We start from the raw sequence: 24577 nt of genomic DNA on the forward strand, positions 1-24577 counted from the left end.
CCCTGCCATTCTTTCATTTTTCAGAATGGGAAAATAATTTTTTTGGTTCATTTCAAGAAGGGCTTGGTTATGACTGTGTTTCATCCACTTAGGTATCAGGAGGGACTCCTGTCATGTTCAGAGAAAGAGTATGGATCCTAAAGATGATCTATGGGGAAACAAATTCATTATCTATGAGATTTGTGAAGAAAAATAGACATCAGATGATATCTGTGTTATACTTTATAAATGATGGTATTTGTGTACTAATGTCACCATTTCCATACAGCTGTCTACATCCATGGAATAATATGAGTTAATTTTCCTTGAAAGGACAATTACATTTTGATGCATTGAAACTATTAGAAATTGAGTTGGGGGAAAATTCTGAATTATTTTGACATTAATATCATAGTATTTTGGTATAAATATGGATTTCTTACTGACAATTTTCCAAATATACTTAACATAGGAAAAAAGATTCAAGTAACATTTAAGTCAGCTTTAATAATTAAAGCTACAGTTACAAAAACAAAAGATCTAAAGGTATTTATTTATATTGTATTTAGGAAAGATGTTCTTCAAGTTATATAACAAGTAATCTTGGAAATAAATTTTCTTTTTAAATTTAGGGATATCTATGCTGTCCCTAATTTCACTATTTGCTCTTCTTGAGTGGTCACAAAGTCAAGATTGACTACTCAAGTGTATTAAGGAAAAAATAGTAATGGTACTCATTTTTTTCCCTAGCAACTTATGAATATTAAATATATACTATCCAAATATTTATAAAAAAAAACAAATTTCAAGATTAATTTTATTTCCTGGTAATGAAGTATATATGGTTATATGTATTCATATACACATGTGTGCATATAGGTATATATACACACATACAAGATTTATTATAAATTTATTTCTTTTAATAATATCTGGGAAAACATGTTGTATGCAAACACAAACTACACATTTATAAGCCTGACAAAAGAACGTTGATGTAAATTTTGGTATTCATGAAACATGATTTTAGTATAAACAATTTTTTTTTCCAAAAGCATAATCATAAGTCTTTTGTTCGCCTTGCCATTCTTGGTTTAAGATAAACCATTGGTGCTAAAGAAGGAACTGAGGATGAGATAATACACTGTTTATTTGATGCAAAGAATAATGCCATTTTAAAAACTCTGTGTACTAACAAAGCAAGAAGAAAATTATTTCACTGCTTGATATTTTTTGTGACAGAATTTACTGAATCAGAGACGAAACAGTTGGTATATGAGCTTCAAACGACCTACATTAAGCTTTTTAAAATTGCTTTCCAACGTGATCAAGATCTAACATTTTCTTGTTTTTATTTTTATGTGTAATGAACTTAATAATTCTCTCACTTTTAGTATGTTTTTATTATGTCTGTGTGTTTTCTATCTACCCAGAAAATCCTACTGCATACTTTGAGGGAGATTTATATTTTATGTACCTCCTTTTAATTGTATTAAAGTATTTTTAAAAAATCACTCTGAATTATGCCCTTTTTGCTAGTGTAGTTGAAATAACTTATTTCTCAAACAAATGTATTTAAGTTGCCTACTACATTATGCTTTTATGCTTTCTTGGAATTTCCCCTATTTTCTTCAATTTATGATGGACTTCTGAAAAATCTGATTCCTGATATTTATGAGGTAGATATTTTGGTTTAATTTCTTCTGGTAATTGTAGTTCCTTTTATACTTTCCAAGTAATAATATTTAACAATTCTTCAAGTTGAGTATTAAATATGATTAACTAAGCCAGGATGCTGATTGTTGTTTTCTTTCTAGAAAAAGTGAAGGTTCTCAAGAAAAGATCTTTGAATACTGAAACTAAGAATGTCTCTGGTAGAATGAGGTCCCTGCTTGAACCTTACCAATTGATGAGATTCACCTAATACCCAATGTTCCAGTCAGCTTTCTAAAGCCTCTTTGGTATGAATTAATAATCAAGAATAATAGATGCTTGGAAATATTTTAAAGAAATTTTTATAAATATAATACAGAAAAAACTATAAAAATAAGTAATCAAAATAGAAATTGTTGAAACAGCATATGAAGCAGAAATGCATCATAAGTATATTTGTATGTGATATATATATATATATATATATATATATATATATATATATATATCACATTTATTTGTCAGATTCAAAGGAAATAAGATTTTGGAACTTTTTTATAAAGCGGATGAAAAAATAGATGCAACAGAGGAAAAATTTCTAAAAAGAAAAGGATGAGTGCATAAAATAGTTAATTTGATTAAAAGAAGTTGTAGAAAAATAACAAAGAAATAGTAGGAAATTAATTCTTTCAAAGTTAAAACAATTTTTAAAACCAAAGGTCATAGATTTTTAGACTAAAAAAACTACAGCATGTACAGGGACTTGGGTTGTGGCTCAGTGGTAGAGCGCTCGCCTAGCATGTGCAGGGCACTGGGTTCAATCCTCAGTACCACATATAAATAAATAAATAAATAAAGTAAAGGTATTGTGTCCAACTACAACTCAAAAAAAAAAAGGCTGCGTGTACTAATGTAGGTCCATTATCCCGATAAATATCACTATATTCATGAGCATAGAAGTGTTCAAATATTCTCAAATTCATATCAGGGAAAAAAAGAAAAGAAATGGATGAATAATTCATATACAGAAGAGCAAATTTCAGAATTGGTCTTTTAATATCTACACTGACATCTAGGAGATTGATAGACCAATGTTTGCAAAATATTGAGGGAAAAGAACATAGAACCTCAAATTCTAAAACCATCAAAATCATTTATAGAATAAGCCATATACAAACATTAATATTCTCTTTCAGAAAATATTTTCCATGCCCTCATTAAAATATATAAAGAAGAAAAATCAAATCCACAAATAGTAATGTCAAATGTGTGGTAGATGAAAGGGAATTTCTGGTTCAGAATTATGTAGCAAACCTAGGGAACAACTATATATCATAGAAAGTAGAAAGTTCCCCAAAATGTACTGATGATATGGGAAGGTCCAGAAAAATAACTGTCAGGAGCATAATATTAAAAATGTTTTATTATAATCTGTTCAAAAATCTTCATATGTCTATAAACAAATCCTAAACAAAATAAAATAATGAATAAACAATATAGAATGGCAAACAAAATACATGTGTCTTATTCAGATACTTAGCAAGCAGTTAATACTTATATTATGATAAAATATAAATCTTAAATAATAATTAAAAAATAATTTCACAGAATAAAGGAATGGATGTGTTGTGTAGGAATGCAAAGGGCAGAGCAAGTATAGAGCTGAAACAGGTGAGAGGGAATGCCTGAGAGGATGCAAACTTCCACAGACAGATAGTGGAGCTAGTTGTTTGTATTCTTATGATTCTCTTTAAAGTACAAACTAATTTTAAAAAATCCATATTCTGTGGCAAGAGGTAGAAAAATAATTTCAAAGCAAAAGGCCAGAGAAGTGTTAAGTTTTGTACTGGTACATGAAGAAACCACACCTATATAGTGCTTCTACTTAATTATGAAATTATTGCTCAGATTTTAGTGAGAATTAAAATGACTTACTACAAATAAAATTCTTAGTAGGGTACTTGATATGTAATAATAATAAATATGACCAATTAATTAAAAATAAGAACAACAGTAAATGCATCCCCAGAATATCTGCTATGTCACTTGTGAGCTGATCAATGACTTTCCCCTTAAGAAAATACCCAAATGGCATGTAGAGTTATGAACACATATACACATAACAAAGATACTATCAGAATGCTCATATTACACTTAACCATAATTTATGAATATTGTATCTATGTCCTTTTTGTCTTGAAACAATAGCAACAGAACCTGGTGAATAGCAGATGATAAATATGTATACGTTGAATGCATTGATAAGTTAATGAATTAACAAATGACACATGTGTAATTGAGACTTTATTTAAGTAAATATTACCTGTCATGGTAAGTTTGGTTATTTGATATTAAAGTGCACTATTTAATAAGTAAAAGTCAGAGAAAACACTACTAAGATGTTTTTATTTTTCTACTTTTCCTAATCTTGAAGTGTCAAAAACTAAAACAACACAAGCCTCCAGAAGACTACCAACCTAATCATGCCATTGCTGAATCAAACGGATCTGACCCCAGCTTCATTCATTCTCAATGGGATCCCAGGCCTGGAGGACATGCACATCTGGATTTCCTTCCCATTCTGCTCCATGTATGTAGTGGCTGTGGTTGGGAATTGTGGACTCCTCTACCTCATCCGCTATGAGGACTCTCTGCACAGGTCCATGTACTACTTCTTGGCCATGCTTTCTCTCACTGACCTTGTCATGTGCTCAAGCACAATCCCTAAAGCCCTCTGCATCTTCTGGTTTCACCTCAAGGAAATTGGATTTGATGAATGCCTGGTCCAGATGTTCTTCATCCATACCTTCACAGGGATGGAGTCTGGGGTGCTCATGCTTATGGCCCTGGACCGCTATGTGGCCATCTGCTACCCTCTGTGCTACTCAGCCATCCTCACCAATGCTGTCATTGCAAAGGCCAGGCTTGCTACTTTCTTGAGAGCAGTGCTGCTCATCATTCCCTTGATTTTCATCACCAAGCAATTACCCTATTGCAGAGGCAACATGATACACCATACTTACTGTGATCAGCTATCTGTAGCCAGGCTATCCTGTGGAAATATGAATGCCTATATTATCTATGGTCTGATGGTTGCCTTCTTGATTGGAGGCTTTGACAACTTGTGCATCACAGTCTCCTACACCATGATCCTCAGGGCGGTGGTCAGCCTCTCCTCAGCAGATGCTCAGCAAAAGGCCTTCAGCACCTGCACTGCCCACATCTGTGCCATCGTCTTCTCCTACAGTCCTGCCTTCTTCTGTTTCTTTTTTAACCGCTTTGGAGGCTACAGAATCCCTCCATCTTGCCACATTATTGTGGCCAATATTTATCTGTTTTTGCCTCCCACCATGAACCCTATTGTCTATGGGGTAAAAACAAAGCAGATACGAGACTGTGTCATGAAGATCCTTTCAGGTTCTAAGGAGACCAAATCCCAGAGTGTATGAAAGACACATTTCTCAGGAAAAGGGAAGAGGATCCAGGGAAAGAGAATAGGAAAAATGAGACATTTTTTCTACTTATTTAGTCAGAGGCTAGTGATACCTTCCTAAGAGTCCCATTTTGTCCATGACAAGAGGGTGTTGAATGGTACATTCCTATTAAATAGCCTCAAATTCCAAGTCACTAACAGGTCCTTTCTCTGAGGTTTTCTTCTCCACAATTCTATGAAGAACTGTTCTTACATTTAATCCACATTTCCATGAACAAACATGAGGGGAATTGGAGCCAATTTTCAGAAGTGTCCAGAGGATGGAGATCATGAGACCATATGCTAATTCATCTTGTTTTCAAAATAGTAATCAAAATGTCCAGTTTGAAGGACAGTTGTGACTTTCCCCTGGAAAATGCATGCTGTCATTACCAAAATTCCTATAGTGTCACAATGCTGTCTTCCTAATGGATAAGCTATGAAACATACATGCGGACTTTAGTGTGAAATTTCACTTTTTGGAGTTTTAATTTGTAAATATGTCAGCTGACCACATTTCTCCCAACTTGATCCAAACAATACAATTCCCCACAGACTAAAGAGATACATAGTTCTTTCCAAGATCGCCTTCAAAATCAAACACACTAGAGAGATAGAGAAGTCCTTTACTTACATTAAGAAGAATAAAAATAAATATTATCTTAAGAACATAGTATAAGGGAGGTACAAAAATACATACCTTACCTTCTTCGTATTTGAGAAGGAAACTCATGAAATAAGCTACATTCTCTAATTTTTAAGATTTTTACAAATTAATAATTAGAAGACAGACTTAAAAAATAGTGCTTTGATGTGATTCTACATCATGTACAATCAAAAGAATGAGAAGTTATATTCCATTTATGTATGATGTGTCAAAATGAATTCTACTGTCATATCTAATTAAATAAAAAATAGTGTTTGATATTAATGTCACCAAAGTGGTACCAATTAAATAGGAATACACAATAAAGTCAATGATTTAATCTCTCTCCATTCATCAAATAAGAATGCAAATTTATTCACCTGAATCAATTTACATGTACTCATGAATTTCTATTTAATGATGGTATTTCTTTCTGTTATTCTTATTTAAAAATCCTACAAAACAGCCATGCCACTACTCAAAATACAATCACCCCTTTAACTACTTAATTAAAAGAAAGCTTCTGTTACAAGAAAAAAAAGTTAACATCCACTTTCTTCATTTTCTCCACCAAAATCACTCTTCCTGAACTTGCCATTCCTCCCAGTTATCTTGAATTGCTTTTGTCAATTTAACCTGTGCCTTTCATGTTAAATTGCATAGATAGTTCTCTGTTCTCATCTAACAGAGCCTCTCAGAAACTCTATCAAAAACAGAAAAAGAAAAACAAAAAAACACTATTATTTATTTATTTCTTCTGCCTTGAACACTACTTCAGAAACACTGATCAATTCATTTTTTTTTACTTCAGAAACACTAATCATTTCATATTTTCCTTGCTGAAGACATATCACAAACACCAGAGTTATATGATGACATTGGATATCTTTGCCTTGCTTTTGAAGCAGATGGGAATGATTTTAAATAGTCTCAGTTGAGTGTCATGCATACTGGGTTTTCTACATATACTTTCTTAAGCTAACAAGACTTGGTTCAACTGAGTGTTTTTCTTATAAATCAGTATAGAACTCTATAAAATCATTTTTCTAGGCTTTATGTGCATATAAGATAACTATAAGATTCTTAGTTTAATTTTAATATAGTAAAAAATATTTAAAAGTGATCTTTGCCTGGTAAATCATGCATTATCATTGTGGTGAACATGCTGTGATCATAATCTTATTTCAAAACATCATTATTGATAACTAATATTTCAATTATATTTTTATAAAATCATGAAGAAACTATGTGCATAATTTTGTTTATACTGTCTATAATGAAATTGCTTTTGAAATTAGTGTTAAATATTTTGCAAATGAATTGAACATCTTTTCCTATTTTACCAAGTTCTGGTGATACTTTACATAATCCAAGAATAATCTATCTTGAAGTGTACTCATCAAAATAGAGAAACAATATGGCTCTGTTGGTTTTTTTACAGCATATTTACTTATTAGAAGAAAAACAGTGAGCTGTATTGGTTTGAATGAAATATTAACTTCTTTAGTAAATTTGCTCTATTTGTATTTGTATTTCTTGTGTTACTTTTTATTGTCAATTTTGTTAGGAGCTATGGTTTGTAATTTGATTGGCACTCTATATTGAACTCATGTAGTTTATTTGTTGCAGGGTGATTTTACTTGTGAGGGAACTCAAATGTGACTTACGCTCTGAATTTTCCTTATTTCCTAGAGATGTATCTATATTAATAATATTTTTACATGTAAACTTTTCTTTCCACTAATCTTATCTATTCTTATGCTTTACCTCTGGCTTTGTTGTATTAATCCTGTCCTTGTTCTTTTTAATTAACACATATTAATTGTAAAAATAAATGGTATTATTGTGGCATTCCCATACATGCATATATGGAGCTTTGTGCAGTTCTATACTCTTCTACACCCTGAATCCTATGGAAATTATCCCCTTCTCTACTTTCAGGATCCCATTTTTGTTGTTTCTATATATGAACAAAAACACAATATCTGCCTTTCCTATCTGGTATATTTTGCTTAACATGATATCTTTCAGTTCCATTCATTTTCCTGCAGATGAAAGAATTTTATAACTCATTACATCTGAATTATACTCTGTTCTGTATTTTTGTGTTTTTTATCCATTAATCTGTTGACAATCTCATAGAAGAATGAAATTATGCCATTTGCTCCTGCATCATCATGTTGAGCAAAATAAATCAGAAAGAAATATATTACATATTTTCTCTCATATGATAAAACTAAAAAAAATGGGGGGAAGTATATCATAAATGTGAATGTGGCACTATTAGTGTAAAGGAAGGGAATCAGGGTAGAGAAACAAGAAGACAAAACGGAGGGAATATGGAATGAATATAATCATGTTATAAACATGTACAATGTATGACACAATGAAACAAACTATACTGTATAAGAAAAATTTGAAGTAAATTTTGATGACAGAGTTCCTTGTGATATTTAGCAGATGTTTTGGAAAGAGCATAAGTAACTCAGTAACAACATCAAAACCAAAAGGAAATGAATAAAGGAATACAGGAATTGTCAAATGTGAGTGATTGAATCATTTTGTACTTAAATACTTTCTATCTGTATCTCCAAGGCCTTAAATACAAAGAAATGTCTCAAAAATACTATTGAAATCATGATTTTTATTAAAAATAACATGATCATTCTCACTCCCTTCAGTATGCATATGCTCACGTGCAAACATGCACATAGGTACACACAAATGAAATTATTTCACTTTTTTATGTATTATCACATAGGCCATAGAAAGCTCCTGAAGTCTTTATTCCACTTCCCTAAAATTAATGTTGTTTCCACACCAACTCTGATATATCCTTCAGGATATATAAGATACACTTTCCTTTAAAGGTTCAGTTTAATTCAACAGATATCAAAGGATTTAGACAGTGAGTACCAGGCATGTATACATTGTAGATTGTGATGTTGTTTAAATAAGACCCAGAATAGCTAAATAAGATTGTTTCCATCTCTCTGTTTTGTCATTCAGAAGTGAGGTGTTAAAGGACATGGAAAGGGGTACTACATACCAAGTATTTTTTGTTGATATTAGTAGATACATTGGTGAGAGCTGCTTTGAATATATCCTAACTGGTAACTATAACCTCGGAAATACAGTTTGATTCCACCCACCTAGTTTAAAAACAGACAACATTGTGAAGATTGCTTTTGTCTTTGAAAATGTTTACTTTTTACAATTCTTAGATTTCTTTTCAGTGCCACTTTTCATAATGAGTATGAATATTTGTTTTCCCTAGACAAAGTGACACTATTGGAAATGGTGGAAATCAGGTATAAATTGAAATGGAAAAGAACCAAATTAATGTCATTTTATTCTGACCTGGCTCCATTTTATGATTACTTAACGGTTTTCTTTCCAGCCTCCTGACATCTGGATCTCTGTGGACAGTACAGTAGGACCTTCCTGCATCTCTGACAATGGCTCTTATGTATAACAAAGATGACTCTGAAATGTGTCATCAAACAATTTTCTCATGTAATCAAAATATCTGTCTCAACAGAGTTTTTCTGACCTATATGTGCTAATTGTTCTTGTGATTTTTGCCTTTATGAACTCTATACCTCCAACATTCAGTTGCTGGGAGTTCTTTGAGGTGGTAGCCTGCCATACTCATTAAAGGACTTTTCTCCCCCTTCTATTCGGCTCAATATGTGTGATAGTTTGTAATTCTTATGCACTATGTAACAGAGTCACCCGTGACAAGAAGAAAGAGCTAGAGAAGTGTTGTTAATCACCGCCAGTACCCTATTATTTTTACCTGTCCTTCCTTGTTCCTCCAGAGAAGAATCTAATTAAACTGCTCTTTTCAACATAGACTTAGACATGACTATGTTTCACTCATCTTAGCAGAAGTGACTGGAATGAGCCCACAGTCACGTGGACAGAAGAACTTGGGTTGAAAAAATTGAGTATGATCAACTGAGGAAATAAATTTACAATTTATGGGTTTTGAAGTGAAAATAAACACTGGATGCTTTCAAAATAATATTTTGTAAGCAGTGATGGTCTTGTTCAGAGTTATTACTTCAGTTGACCTTACACAGAATAATGTGTGCCCATTTTACCTGCAGAAATGTAAAGACATATGGTATTAAAAGCATTTTAGATGCATTGTAAAATGTCTGATTTAATTTGTTCTTAGTTCTATATATTACTTGGTATGTTAGAATTTTAACCCAGAGATATAAAAATAAAATGAACATGAGACATAGACTTTTGTTACAATAAAACCAATATTACCAATTAAAATTATAACTATGAAAGTGTGATGAGAGACATAGATAGGATATTTAGAGAGACTTTGGGAATATAAACTCTTGAGAATACAACAAATGTCACCTCAGCTATATATATCCTATTATCAACTGAGGGCATCTATGTTTTCCCCATTTTTTCTACTTGTTTTTGTTACATCAACACATAATAGTTAAGAGTTGACTCTTAAGTCAAATTTATTGAGAGAGAGTGTTATGGTTTGGATTTGAGGTGTCCCCAAAAAGCGCATGAGTGAGACAATACAAGAAAGTTTAGAGGTGTAATGATTGTGTTATGAGAGCCTGAACCAAATCAGTACATTAATTCCCTAATAGGGATTAACTGGGTGGTAAATGTAGGCAGGTAGGGTGTAGCTGGAGGAGGTGCATCCCTGGGGACATGGCTATGAAGTAAATATTTTGCTCCTGTTGAGTGGACCTCACTCTCTGCTTCCTGGTGCTTTGTTCTCATCTGCTTTCCTCTGGCACACACTTCTTCCATGATGTTCTGCCTCCCCTAGCCTAGAGTAATGGAGGCCACCATCTATGGATTGAGACCTCCAAGACTGTGAGCCCCCAAACAAACTTTTCCTCCTCTAAAGTTGTTCTCATCATTTTTTATTTTTTTTTTTTGACCACAGGAGAAAAAATCTGATTAAGACAGAAATGAACAAGTAAACATTGCATTTTTTCAGCAATTCGTGACAATGTTGAAGATAAGAGACAGGTATATTATACTATTTTATTTATTTTGTTTGGGTTTAAAAATCTGCATTAAAATTCTTGTATAAAAGATGAAGTTTATCTAACATTTAGCTCTTAGGATTTTGCTTACCTTTGGGGACGAGGAAAGGAGAAAGCAATTTTCAGTGGGGTATAAGAGAAGCTGGTCTGTTTCTTGTTTAAACAAGTGTTTTCACTGTGTAATCATGCAGAGAACTTTATGTATGCACAGCCTGTGCATACATTTGTGCATGCATGTTATCTATGAATAAAAAATTTAATTATTAGGAGCTGGGATGTAGCCCATTGTTGCAATGATTGCCCAGTGTATGTGATGCCCTGGATTCAATCTCCAATACCACCTAAATATTTACTATTAAAACCACATCTATATGTCTAGCTTAATTCCACTATCATTAATTATGACTTAAAAATATGTTTGTTTAAATATATATCTCTACACACACACATAGAAGTTCGTAATATCTCAAATACATAACTTTAAAAAATTATTATGTAACCTTCATCAACAGAAGTTTGTTTATTTTTAAACAAACTTTATTGTGTCTGCACTTTAGATCTCTAAAGCAAACAATTCATTACCAAAGTCAAACCTCACAGTCAGACTGTGATATCAGATCAAGTTCATCTTCTGCTGCTATTATGATCTACAACATGAATGATCTTTAACAGTCCTGATTTTCTCTACTAGTCAGTTCTTTAGTTAAAAACATGGAAAAAATATTACCAAGTTGATGGAATTTTAAAATGGTTTATTGAATAAATGAATGGATTGTGTCTCCTATTAGAGTTCCTTTTTTATAGGAAAGAAGTAAAAAAGGGGAGTGAAAGGATGAGAACCTGAAGGACACTAAATTCTCTTTAATATCATGATCCTGAGTCAGACAATTTCCAACACTCTCAGATTGATTTTTAAGAGGTGTAACATTCAGCTTTTTTCCTCTTACTAAAGGATGTTCCAGGATCTCAGAGATTCCAACAGCTCTCAGTTCCAGGTCTCTGAGTTCGTTCTGATGGGATTCCCAGGCATCCACAGCTGGCAGCACTGGCTCTCACTACCCCTGGCTCTGCTCTACCTCTTAGCCCTTGGGGCCAACATCCTGATCCTGACCACCATCTACCAAGAGGCAAGTCTGCATCAGCCCATGTACCATTTCCTGGGCATCCTGGCTGTGGTGGACATGGGCCTGGCTACCACCATCATGCCCAAGATTTTGGCCATCTTATGGTTTAATGCTAAGGCCATCAGCCTCCCTGAGTGCTTTGCTCAGATGTATGCCATCCATTGTTTTGTGGCCATGGAGTCAGGCATCTTTGTCTGCATGGCTATAGATAGGTATGTAGCCATTTGCCAACCACTGAGATATCCATCAATTGTGACTGACTCTTTTGTGATCAAAGCAACCATGTTCATGGCAGTTAGAAACTGTCTAAGTCCAATTTCAGTGCCCATCTTAGCTGCTCAGAAAAATTACTGTTCTCAGAATCAAATTGAGCACTGTTTTTGTACTAATCTTGGAGTCACTAGCCTCTCCTGTGATGACAGGAAAATCAACAGTATCAATCAGATATTTCTGGCTTGGCTGATTATGGGAAGTGACCTGGGTTTGATTATTGTATCATATGTTTTGATTCTTCGGTCTGTACTGAAGCTCAACTCCAAAGAAGCTGCATCCAAGGCCCTAAATACCTGCACTTCCCACCTCATCTTAATTCTTTTTTTCTACACTGTGATTGTTGTTATTTCCATCACTCATAGTGGAGGAATGAAACTTCCCCTCATCCCAGTTCTACTCAATGTTCTACACAATGTTATCCCCCCTGCTCTCAATCCCATGGTGTATGCCCTCAAGAACAAGGAGCTCAGGCAGGGATTATGCAAGTTGCTTAGGCTGAACATCAAGAGCAACTAACATGGAGAAGACACGCTTTTTATTTTCTCCACATAGTTACCCCACTACAGTGTTCAGTGACTGCAAATATAAAAAGTTAATAATAGAAACACAGTAGCATCTTTTCAATTTTCATAGGAAAGCTATGGCAATAAAACTTTATCTTTGAAAAGTTCTATTCAATTAAGAGTTAAGGGCTTCCTACATAATACAAAAACAAATCCAAACTTTAGTACAGTAATAATTCAAAATAATTTAAAAATTAATGAACCATATGAACAAAACTGACAAAGTACTGGTACATGCTACACATACAGTTGTTTTATGTATACTACATGTATAGCTTCTTTCCACATTTTTAATTGTTGTATTAGAGTTGTACATAATAATGGGATTTGTTGTTATGTACATGCACACAATACAAAAAGATATTTTGGCCAATATCACTCCTTTGCTCTTCCCCCATTTCTTTCCTACCTTTCACGCAATGTCCTTTTCCTTTACTGATCTCCCTTTGATTTTTATGAGATCTCCAACCCCCTACATTTCTTTTCCTTTTTCCTCTCTACCTTCCACATAAGAGAGAAAGCATACAAATCTTCACCTTTTGAGTTTGGCTTATTCCTTTTAACACAATTGTCTCTAGTTTCATCCATTTTCCTGGAAATGACATAATTTCATTTATCTTTATGGCTGAATAAAACTCTACTGTTTATATATACCACATCTTTGTTATTGATTCTTCTTTTGATGGACATTAGGCTATTTCTATAGTATGTGTTGTTATAAACATGGGTATAACTGTGCCACTATAGTATGATGACTTAAATTCTTTTGGATAAATACTGAGGACCAGTATACATGGGTTATATGGTAGTTTCATGCCTATTCTTTTGAAGAACCTCTACACTGATTTCCATAATGGTTGTACTAATCACCATCCCAGCAACATGTAAAAGTGTTCATTTTTATCCACTTCCTCTCAGTATTTATTATTAGTAATATTACTGAAGACTGTCATTCTGACTGGTGTGAGATTAAATCTCAGTGTAGTTTTGATTTGCATTTTATTAATTGCTAATGAGTTAAATATTTTTCATATATTTATTAACCTTTCATATTTCTTTTTAAAAGTGTCTGTTTACTTAATTTCCCCATTTATTAATTGGGTTATTTGCTTTTTATGATTTTTGTTTGTTTGTTTGTTTACTTCTTCATCTATCCTTAATATTAATCCTCTGTCAGAAGAGTGGCTCACAAAGGTTTTCTTCCATTCTGAAATTCTTTCTTGTATTCCTAAAGTTCTCTTTTGCTGTGAAGAAGTCTTTAATTTTGTTTAAATGCTTTTATTTTAATTATACATTACAATAAAGTATATTTTGACATATTTATACAAACATGTTTTCTTTTATGCTATCCAATTAATCAACTTTTGACTATTTCCTGAGCTTTAGGGCTCCTATTGAGAAAGTTATTGTCTATGACTATATATTGGTTTTTTGACCTTACATTTTCTTCTAGGAGTTCCATAGTTTGTGGTCTAATTCCTAGGTCTTTGATCCTAGGTCTTTGAATTGATTTCTGTGCAGGATGAAAGATAAAGGTCTAGTTTCATTCCTCTATATGTGGATAACTAGTTTTTTCAGCAACATTTGTTTAAAAAAAATGTGTCTTTTCTCCAAAGTATGTTGTAGGTACCTTTTTCGGGTTTCATTAAAAAAAAAGTATACCTGTACTTTTTCTGAGTTTCTCTGATGTCATAATATACATCATCAACCTCACTTGAAAATAAATTTTTTGAAAACCAGAGTCCCTGCCTTGTAATGTTTCTTTTTTATAGTTACATTCTGCTTTGGTGAGTACTATCTACTGTAAATTCATGAAACCATAAATGAATAAGAAACATATAAATGCATATGTGTGAGTGATTAAAATGTTTTATACAAGTAATGCTTTCTTCTTGTCTCCAACAGGCCTTAAGCAGAAACAAATCTGTAATAATAGGAAAATTATGAATTTTTATTCAAGTTATCTTGTGTTCATTATCATTCCCCTACATCTACACATGGCCACCCTCAAGCACATGTACAGACATAGGCATAATAAATTATTCATGTATTAATGCGGTTTCGTATCATGCAGGCAGTAAAGATGAAAAGCAACCTCTCTTTTCCTCCTTCCATATGAATTATCTTGATTCTGCATCAGCATCTGTGTCCTAAAGCTGTAAATATCCCTTTGGGGTTTTGTTTAAAGGCTTAGTTCAGTCCTACAGCTATCAAGAAAATTAGATATTTAGGGCTATACATGTATATATGTTGCAGAATTCTGATTTTTTAAAATACCAAACCCAGATTGCTTGGACCAGATTGTATCCTGCTTACTCTTTCAACACGCAGAAATTAGGTAATAAAGGGCATGAAAAGGCAGACAAAGTAGTGTCAGAAATCTTTTAGTTGTTGTTTTTAATAGCAGAGATATTTTGTTTCTGTGAACACTGTTTGAATATACACAAATTGGTTATAATGTTCTCAGAAATGCAGATTTATCTCCGTCACCCAGTTTAAGGCATTAATGTTGTAGAAGATGGCTTTGTCTTGGGAAATATTTACTTCCCAAATTCTCATGTTGCAATTAAAGGTGACTTTTCATGATTATTGTGAATATTTATTCTTTCAATGACCAAAGAAAAATCTCCAGGAGTGCTAGAAAACAGATTAAATTACACCATGATGAGTAGAAACACCTGGAGAGGAGTTTGGTCAATTTCAGAACACTATCACTTCTTACCTGCACTCAAAAAAAGAATGTAATTTACTTACTTCATAGCAAGTCTCTGGAGAGAACAATTATGACTCTCTTTCATTCACTTTTGTTGGCAAAACTGACTTAGATGAACCCACTACCAAGAGTCTTGATCACAGGTTGTAAAGATTGAGGATGTTCAAGTGTGGACACAAACTTATTTTCTATGAGTTCAGGAGTGAAGACAGATTACAGATGCTTTGAAAGTTGTATTTTCTATGGTGACAATTGTGTTTATTGTTATTACTTCAATGAACCTACTTAATCACAGCATAACTTGAGTCTATTTTCCTTACAGAAAAGTGAAACAAACAGTATTGAAAACACCTTAAATTTGTTCTGAAAAAGTCTAATTTAATTGTAGTTATTGCCACATTTCATGGTATTGACTTGGATCTTTCACTCAACAACATGAGAATACATTGAAGATAAGAACTAGATGTTCTTATGTATTAGAAGTTAAAATCATATTTATAAAGAAATTGTGTGAATCATAATTGGGATATTTATGTCTCACATTTAGGAAATAAATTCTTCAGAATACAGCACAAATCATCTCAAAGATGTATTTCCTATTCTCTATTCACAGGTATCCACATTTCCCTTATTTTTTTTTACTTAGTTTCTGTTACAAAACAAATATGAACTAAGATTTGATCATTCAAATAAACTGAGAGGAAGTAACAAGTAATGATCTTACATTTTAAATTAATTTGTGACAATTTTGAACTTAAGGAATAATGTATAAATTTTATTTATTTTGTAGACTTTTAAAATTGTAATAAAAATTGAATAGAAAGGCAAAGTTGATCTACAGTGTTAGCTCTTACTTGATTGCCTTTGAAGAGAAGGGATACAGAAAGTGATGTTCAGGAACATGAGAGAAGTGAGTTCATTTCTTCTTCACATGAGTGTACTCACTGCTTGTTCATGCACTGAACTTTACATGAATACTTTCTGCAGCCATGTTTGTACCCTTTTGACACATAATACATATAAAACTAGTAATAATGCATTTCGAAGTATACCTCGTTTTTATCGTAACCAATTATAAGTTACATACGTTTTTAATGTACATCTATGCATATACATATATGAAAGTTTTAATTTAATTTTTAATGAAAAATTTTCAAGGAAATTTGAAAAATGTATTATTGAACACAAACAGTAAATAAAAATTAACAAACCAAACAGAAAAATTTGATGATAAGTTGGATACATAAGGAAATACTTTCTTACTATACAAATTTATCTTATTCTTTGTTAATGTAAATTACTTGTTTTTTGTTAAACTTGCAATTTTGACCATAGTCCTTAACAGTGCTGTTGAATAGGAAACAAAGCTTCAGATAAGATGCTCTGATTAAGTAGATTATCCATATTTCAATTTTGTACTGTGGACTAAATACAGTGAGGAAGTCAATTACAATTTTTCCTATTATTTTACTTGCCGGAAATTATCAAACTGATAAACACATAGGATGAAACAATTTGGTACTTGTCGGGAGCCATTCTCACAAGTGACTGGGTGACTCCCGGTCAGGGTCTGAGGTGCTCTGGCTGTGTCGGAGCTTTCCCGGCCCTCTCCTGTTGAGAGAACCTGTCCCTGTGGGGGTGTAACTGACCACTGACCCCGGAGGCCCAATCACTGACCCTGACCTTGGAGTGCGGCTCCCCCTTCAACCTTCATTGGATGGAATTTTCCCCTGAATTTCTTGTTCCCCAATAAAAGGCTACTCCCTGGCGTGTTGCTCTCTCTCTCTCCTGCTAGCCCTGAGTAATCCTTGCTGCCCTGTCGGGCGGTTAGAGGAGGGAACCAGAGAGGGGAGCCATCTCGGACCTGGTCATAGAAAAAGGTAACTGAGTCTGTGTGTTTATTTCGATCTCACTAGCTAACTTTTATGCCAGGAACCTCATTAATGAAACCATTGCGCTGGCCGCATGGTAGAGGTACTATCAGTGTGAATTACACTGTGTCAAGCATATTATCCACTGATTCAAAAAGTGATATTGAGATAGTGTTTCCTGTCTTTGGTTTCTACAATTGACTGACTTTTATGTTTCCTCCTAACTTTTTTAGTAGGTTTTTAATGTTTTGCATGATTTGTGATTTCCAAAAGATCTTTTTTAGGTACATTTTGGCTTATGGGTTTTCTTTTACTTATTTTTATTGCACACATATACATTTTTGTATATACATTATATAAATTGTATCTGTGAAATAAGGTGATTTGTAGTAGGTCTTTTTTTTCAGTTCATTATATAGAACTTTCTTTTTTTTTCTTTTTTTTATTGTTGGTTGTTCAAAACATTACATAGTTCTTGATATATCATATTTCACACTTCGATTCAAGTGGGTTATGAACTCCCATTTTTACCCCGTATACAAATTGCAGAATCACATCAGTTACACTTCCATTGATTTATATAGTGTCTGTTGTATTCTGCTGCCTTTCCTATCCTTTACTATCCCCCCTCCCCTCCCCTCCCCTCCCCTCTTCTCTCTCTACCCCCTCTACTGCAGTTCATATCTCCCCCTTGTATTATTTTTCCCTTTCCCCTCGCTTCCTCTTGTATGTAATTTTGTATAACCCTGAGGGTCTCCTTCCATTTCCATGCAATTTCCCTTCTCCCTCCCTTTCCCTCCCACCTCTCATCCCTGTTTAATGTTAATCTTCTTCTCATGCTCTTCGTCCCTACTCTGTTCTTAGTTACTCTCCTTATATCAAAGAAGACATTTGGCATTTGTTTTTTAGGGATTGTCTAGCTTCACTTAGCATAATCTGCTCTAATGCCATCCATTTCCCTCCAAATTCTATGATTTTGTTATTTTTTAATGCACAGTAATACTCCATTGTGTATAAATGCCACATTTTTTTAATCCATTCGTCTATTGAAGGGCATCTAGGTTGGTTCCACAGTCTTTCTATTGTGAATTGTGCTGCTATGAACATCGATGTAGCAGTGTCCCTGTAGCATGCTCTATTTAGGTCTTTAGGGAATAGACCGAGAAGGGGAATAGCTGGATCAAATGGTGGTTCCATTCCCAGCTTTCTAAGAAATCTCCATACTGCTTTCCAGATTGGCTACACCAATTTGCAGTCCCACCAACAATGAACAAGTGTACCCTTTTCCCCACATCCTCGCCAGCACTTGTTGTTGTTTGACTTCATAATGGCTGCCAATCTTACTGGAGTGAGATGGTATCTTAGGGTGGTTTTGATTTGCATTTCTCTGACTGCTAGGGATGGTGAGCATTTTTTCATGTACTTGTTGATTGATTGTATGTCCTCCTCTGAGAAGTGTCTGTTCAGGTCTTTGGCCCATTTGTTGATTGGGTTATTTGTTATCTTGTTGTCTAATTTTTTGAGTTCTTTGTATACTCTGGATATTAGGGCTCTATCTGAAGTGTGAGGAGTAAAGATTTGTTCCCAGGATGTAGGCTCCCTATTTACCTCTCTTATTGTTTCTTTTGCTGAGAAAAAACTTTTTAGTTTGAGTAAGTCCCATTTGTTGATTCTAGTTATTAACTCTTGTGCTATGGGTGTCCTATTGAGGAATTTGGAGCCCGACCCCACAGTATGTAGATCGTAGCCAACTTTTTCTTCTATCAGACGCCGTGTCTCTGATTTGATATCAATCTCCTTGATCCATTTTGAGTTAACTTTAGTGCATGGCGAGAGAAAGGGATTCAGTTTCATTTTGTTGCATATGGATTTCCAGTTTTCCCAGCACCATTTGTTGAAGATGCTATCCTTCCTCCATTGCATGCTTTTAGCCCGTTTATCAAATATAAGATAGTTGTAGTTTTGTGAATTGGTTTCTGTGTCCTCTATTCTGTACCATTGGTCCACCCGCCTGTTTTGGTACCAGTACCATGCTGTTTTTGTTACTATTGCTCTGTAGTATAGTTTGAAGTCTGGTATCGCTATACCGCCTGATTCACCCTTCCTGCTTAGCATTGTTTTTGCTATTCTGGGTCTTTTATTTTTCCATATGAATTTCATGATTGCTTTCTCTATTTCTATAAGAAATGCCATTGGGATTTTGACTGGCATTGCATTAAACCTATAGAGAACTTTTGGTAATATCGCCATTTAGATGATGTTAGTTCTGCCTATCCATGAACAGGGTATATTTTTCCATCGTCAAGATCTTCTTCTATTTCTCTCTTTAGGGTTCTGTAGTTTTCATTGTATAAGTCTTTCACCTCTTTTGTTAGGTTGATTCCTAAGTATTTTATTTTTTGGGGGGGATATTGTGAATGGAGTGGTTGTCCTCATTTCCATTTCAGAGGGTTTGTCGCTGATATACAGGAATGCCTTTGATTTATACGTGTTGATTTTATATCCTGCCACTTTGCTGAATTCATTTATTAGCTCTAATAGTTTCTTTGTAGACCCTTTTGGGTCTGCTAGGTATAGAATCATGTCATCTGCAAATAGTGATAATTTAAGTTCTTCTTTTCCTATTTTTATGCCTTTAATTTCTTTCGTCTGTCTAATTACTCTGGCCAGTGTTTCGAGAACTATGTTGAACAGAAGTGGTGAGAGAGGGCATCCCTGTCTTGTTCCAGATTTTAGAGGGAATGCCTTCAATTTTTCTCCATTCAGAATGATGCTAGCCTGAGGCTTAGCATAGATAGCTTTTACAATGTTGAGGTAAGTTCCTGTTATCCCTAGTTTTTCTAGCGTTTTGAACATAAAGGGATGCTGTACTTTGTCGAATGCTTTTTCTGCATCTATCGAGATGATCATATGGTTCTTATTTTTAAGTCTATTGATGTGGTGAATAACATTTATTGATTTCCTTATATTGAACCAGCCTTGCATCCCAGGGATGAATCCTACTTGATCATGGTGCACAATTTTTTTGATATGTTTTTGAATCCGATTTGCCAGAATTTTATTGAGGATTTTTGCATCTAGGTTCATTAGAGATATTGGTCTGTAGTTTTCTTTCTTTGAAGTGTCTTTGTCTGGTTTAGGAATCAGGGTGATGTTGGCCTCATAGAATGAATTTGGAAGTTCTCCCTCTTTTTCTATTTCCTGAAATAGCTTGAAAAGTATTGGTATTAGTTCCTCTTTAAAGGTTTTGTAAAACTCTGCTGTATACCCATCCGGTCCTGGGCTTTTCTTAGTTGGTAGTCTTTTGATGGTTTCTTCTATTTCCTCAATTGATATTGGCCTGTTTAGGTTGTCTATATCCTCCTGCCTCAATCTGGGCAGGTCATATGACTTAAGAAATTTATCGATGCCTTCACTATCTTCTATTTTATTGGAGTATAAGGATTCAAAATAGTTTCTGATTATCTTCTGTATTTCTGAAGTGTCTGTTGTGATATTGCCTTTTTCATCCCGTATGCTAGTAATTTGATTTCTCTCTCTTCTTCTCTTCGTTAGCATGGCTAAGGGTCTGTCGATTTTATTTATTTTTTCAAAGAACCAACTTTTAGTTTTGTCAATCTTTTCAATTATTTCTTTTGTTTCGATTTCATTAATTTCAGCTCTGATTTTAATTATTTCTTGCCTTCTACTTCTTTTGCTGTTGTTTTGCTCTTCTTTTTCTAGGATTTTGAGATGAAGTATGAGATCATTTATTTGTTGTTTTTTTCTTTTTTTAAGGAATGAACTCCAAGCAATGAATTTTCCTCTTAGAATTGCTTTCAATGTGTCCCATAGATTCCGATATGTTGTGTCTGTGTTTTCATTTATCTCTAAGAATTTTATAATTTCCTCCTTGATGTCTTCTATAACCCATTGATCATTTAGTAACCTATTGTTCATTCTCCAAGTGATGCATGTTTTTTCCTTCCTTCTTTTATCGTTGATTTTCAGTTTCATTCCATTATGATAAGATAAGATGCATGGTATTATCTCTACTCCTTTATATTGTCTAAGAGTTGCCCTGTGACATAATATATGATCTATTTTTGAGAAGGATCCATGTGCTGCTGAGAAAAAAGTGTAACTGCTTGATGTTGGGTGGTATATTCTATATATATCAATTAAGTCTAGGTTATTAATTGTGTTATTGAGTTCTATTGTTTCCTTATTCAACTTTTGTTTGGAAGATCTGTCCAGTGGTGAGAGAGGTGTGTTGAAGTCTCCCATGATTATTGTATGGTGGTCTATTAGACTCTTAAACTTGAGAAGAGTTTGCTTGATGAACATAGCTGCACCATTGTTTGGGGCATATATATTTATGATTGTTATGTCTTGTTGGTGTAGGATTCCCTAGAGCAGTATGTAGTGTCCCTCTTTATCCCTTTTGATTAACTTTGGCTTGAAATCTATTTTATTTGATATGAGTATGGACACTCCTGCTTGTTTCCAAAGTCCATATGAGTGATATGATTTTTCCCAACCTTTTACCTGCAGTCTATGTATGTCTTTTCCTATCAAATGCGTCTCCTGTAGGCAGCATATTGTTGGGTCTTGTTTTGGGATCCATTCTACTAGCCTGTGTCTCTTGATTGGTGAGTTTAAGCCATTAACATTTAGGGTTATTATTGAGATATGGGTTGTTCTTCCAGCCATATTTGTTTATTTATGTTACTAAACAAGGTTTGTTTTCCTTTTTGATTATTTTTCCCCCCCTTTACTATCCTACCTCCCACTGTTGGTTTTCATTGTTATTTTCCATTTCCTCTTCCTGTAATGTTTTGCCGAGGATGTTTTGAAGACATGGTTTTCTAGCTGCAAATTCTTTTAACTTTTGTTTATCGTGGAAGGTTTTAATTTCCTCTTCCATCCTGAAGCTTAATTTCGCTGGATACACAATTCTTGGTTGGAACCCATTTTCTTTCAGTGTTTGAAATATGTTATTCCAGGATCTTCTAGCTTTCAGAGTCTGTGTTGAAAGATCAGCTGTTATCCTGATTGGTTTACCCCTAAATGTAATCTGCTTCCTTTCTCTTGTAGCTTTTAAAATTCTCTCCTTATTCTGTATGTTGGGCATCTTCATTATAATGTGTCTAGGTGTGGATCTCTTATGATTTTGCACATTCGGCGTCCTGTAGGCTTCTAGGATTTGGGATTCTGTCTCATTCTTCAAGTCTGGGAAGTTTTCTCGTATTATTTCATTGAATAGGTTGCTCATTCATTTGGTTTGGACCTCTATACCTTCCTGTATCCCAATGACTCTGAAGTTTGGTCTCTTTATATTATCCCATATTTCTTGGATGTTCTGCTCATGGTTTCTTAACAGTCTTGCTGAGCTGTCTATGTTCTTTTCAAGTTGAAATACTTTGTCTTCATTGTCTGATGTTCTATCTTCTAAGTGTTCTACTCTGCTGGTAGTATTCTCAATTGAGTTTTTAAGTTGGTTTATTGCTTCCTGCATTTCTAGGATTTCTGTTTGTTTGTTTTTTATTACCTCTATCTCCCTATATAGTTGATCTTTTGCTTCTTGGATTTGTTTATGTAATACATTGTCGAAGTGGTCGAAGTGATCTTTCATTGTCTGATTTTGCTGTCTAATGTCTTCCTTGAGACTCCAGATCATCTGAAGCATGTATATCCTGAATTCTTTATCTGACATTCCATCTGCTGCAGCTATGACCTCTTCTAAAGTTGAGTTGACCTGCATTGCTTGTGGTCCTTTCTTTCCTTGTCTTTTCATATTGCTCGTGTTTCTTTCTGCTTGGTGAAACTGTTGTGTTTTTGAAATTTTCCCCCTATATATTTATATTGCTCTTGTATAGTTGAAAAGTCTCCCTTGCAGGGGCGGGCGGCGGCTCTGCTCCTCCTCCAATTGGGGTGATCTGTCTACCACGCTGGCGGGCCACTGGGATTGTTCTGCTGGTCGGTCGCAGGTCTGCCTACGTTGGAGGCGCGGGCAGCGGCTCTGCTCTGCCCCTCCTCCAATTGGTGTGACGTGTCTACCACGTCCGCGAACCCCTGGGCCTGTTCTGCCAGTCAGTCGCAGATCTGCCTACCTTGCTGGCGCAGGCGGCGGCTCTGCTCTGCCCCTACTCCAATTGGGGTGTCGTGACTGCCATGCCTGCGGGTCGCTGGGCCTGTTTCGGGCGCGGGAGGCGGCTCTGCTCTGCCCCTTCTCCAATTGGGGTGACGTGATACCATGCCGGCAGGCCGCTCGTCCTGTTCCGCCAGTCTGTCACAGGCCTGCCTACCTTGCGGGTGCGGGTGGCGACTCTGCTCTGTCCCTACTCCAATTGGGGTGTCGTGACTACCATGCCGGCAGGTCGCTGGACCTGTTCCGGGCACGGGCAGCGGCTCTGTTCGGCCCCCACTCTAGCCGGGGCGACGCGACACCACGCCAGCGGGTCGCTGGGCCTGTTCTGGGCTCTAGTGGCGGCTCTGCTCCGCCCCTCTGGCCTCCACAGTATTCAGCAGGACCCAGACAGAGAAGCAGTTTCCGCGGGTTCTTTATCCCTGGGCCAGAGCAGTTCCGGGAGCCAGAATTCGGCCTCTCCGGGCTTGGTGCATGCTCCGACAGGAGCAGGCTCCAAGAAGCAGTTTCCGCGGGTTCTATAGCACTGGGCCAGAGCAGCTCCGGGAGCCGGAACTCGGCCGCTCCGGGCTCGGTGCGTGTTCTGATAGGAGCAGGCTCCAAGAAGCAGTTTCTGCTGGTTATTTAGCACTAAGTCTGAGCAATTTGTCTGTGAGACGCAGACAATTGTCAGCCTGAAATTACCTGTTCTATAGCTAAAAGAGCTGCGATCAGTCGAAAACAAGGATGGTGACGTCAGCTCTCCAAGATGGTGGCCGCTGGCTTCCTCCGTGGTCTGACCGGTGTGGAGAACCGAACTGGACCGTTTCCTTCCCCCGTCTCAAACCCAGAATTCAGCTCCGAGCTCAGCAAATGCATAGCTGGCAGGAGCCCGCAGAATCAGCAGCGCTGTATCTCTGCACTGCCAGCCCGTCGTTTCCCAGCGCGCGACGCAGACTCCAGCCACGGGGCGATCTGCCGAACAAGCAGCGTGACCCTCTGTACGGACAGATCGCTCGCTTTTGAGCCCCCGAAGCTGATCCTCGTGCGATGAAAATCCTTCCACTAGGTTTTGGAGCACCCTAATTTTGCTGGAAATTCCTAACAAGATAGCTTTTAGCAGTTCTAACTCGTCATT

At 35.5% G+C, this 24577-nt stretch overlaps 2 protein-coding genes across 2 annotated transcripts; both read left to right on the forward strand.

Moving 5' to 3' along the window:
- Window positions 1-4115: 4115 nt before the first annotated feature.
- On the forward strand, window positions 4116-5081 carry LOC143391427 (olfactory receptor 52N4-like). The gene has a single exon (XM_076844127.2). The coding sequence runs from the start codon at window positions 4116-4118 to the stop codon at window positions 5079-5081; it is 966 nt and encodes a 321-aa protein (XP_076700242.2).
- A 5248-nt stretch (window positions 5082-10329) lies between these two features.
- Window positions 10330-12702, forward strand: LOC143389037 (olfactory receptor 56B2-like). Its single transcript, XM_076842379.2, has 2 exons — window positions 10330-10337; window positions 11742-12702. Exons 1-2 carry the CDS (start codon window positions 10330-10332, stop codon window positions 12700-12702), a joined length of 969 nt encoding a protein of 322 aa, XP_076698494.1.
- Window positions 12703-24577: the final 11875 nt, after the last annotated feature.

This window comes from Callospermophilus lateralis, chromosome 2 (genome assembly GCF_048772815.1).
Source record: "Callospermophilus lateralis isolate mCalLat2 chromosome 2, mCalLat2.hap1, whole genome shotgun sequence".
NCBI lineage: Eukaryota > Metazoa > Chordata > Mammalia > Rodentia > Sciuridae > Callospermophilus > Callospermophilus lateralis.

Excerpts from the sequence above, each read along its gene's own strand:
- LOC143391427 (XM_076844127.2), top strand. The coding sequence starts at position 4,116 with ATGCCATTGCTGAATCAAACGGATCTGACCCCAGCTTCATTCATTCTC.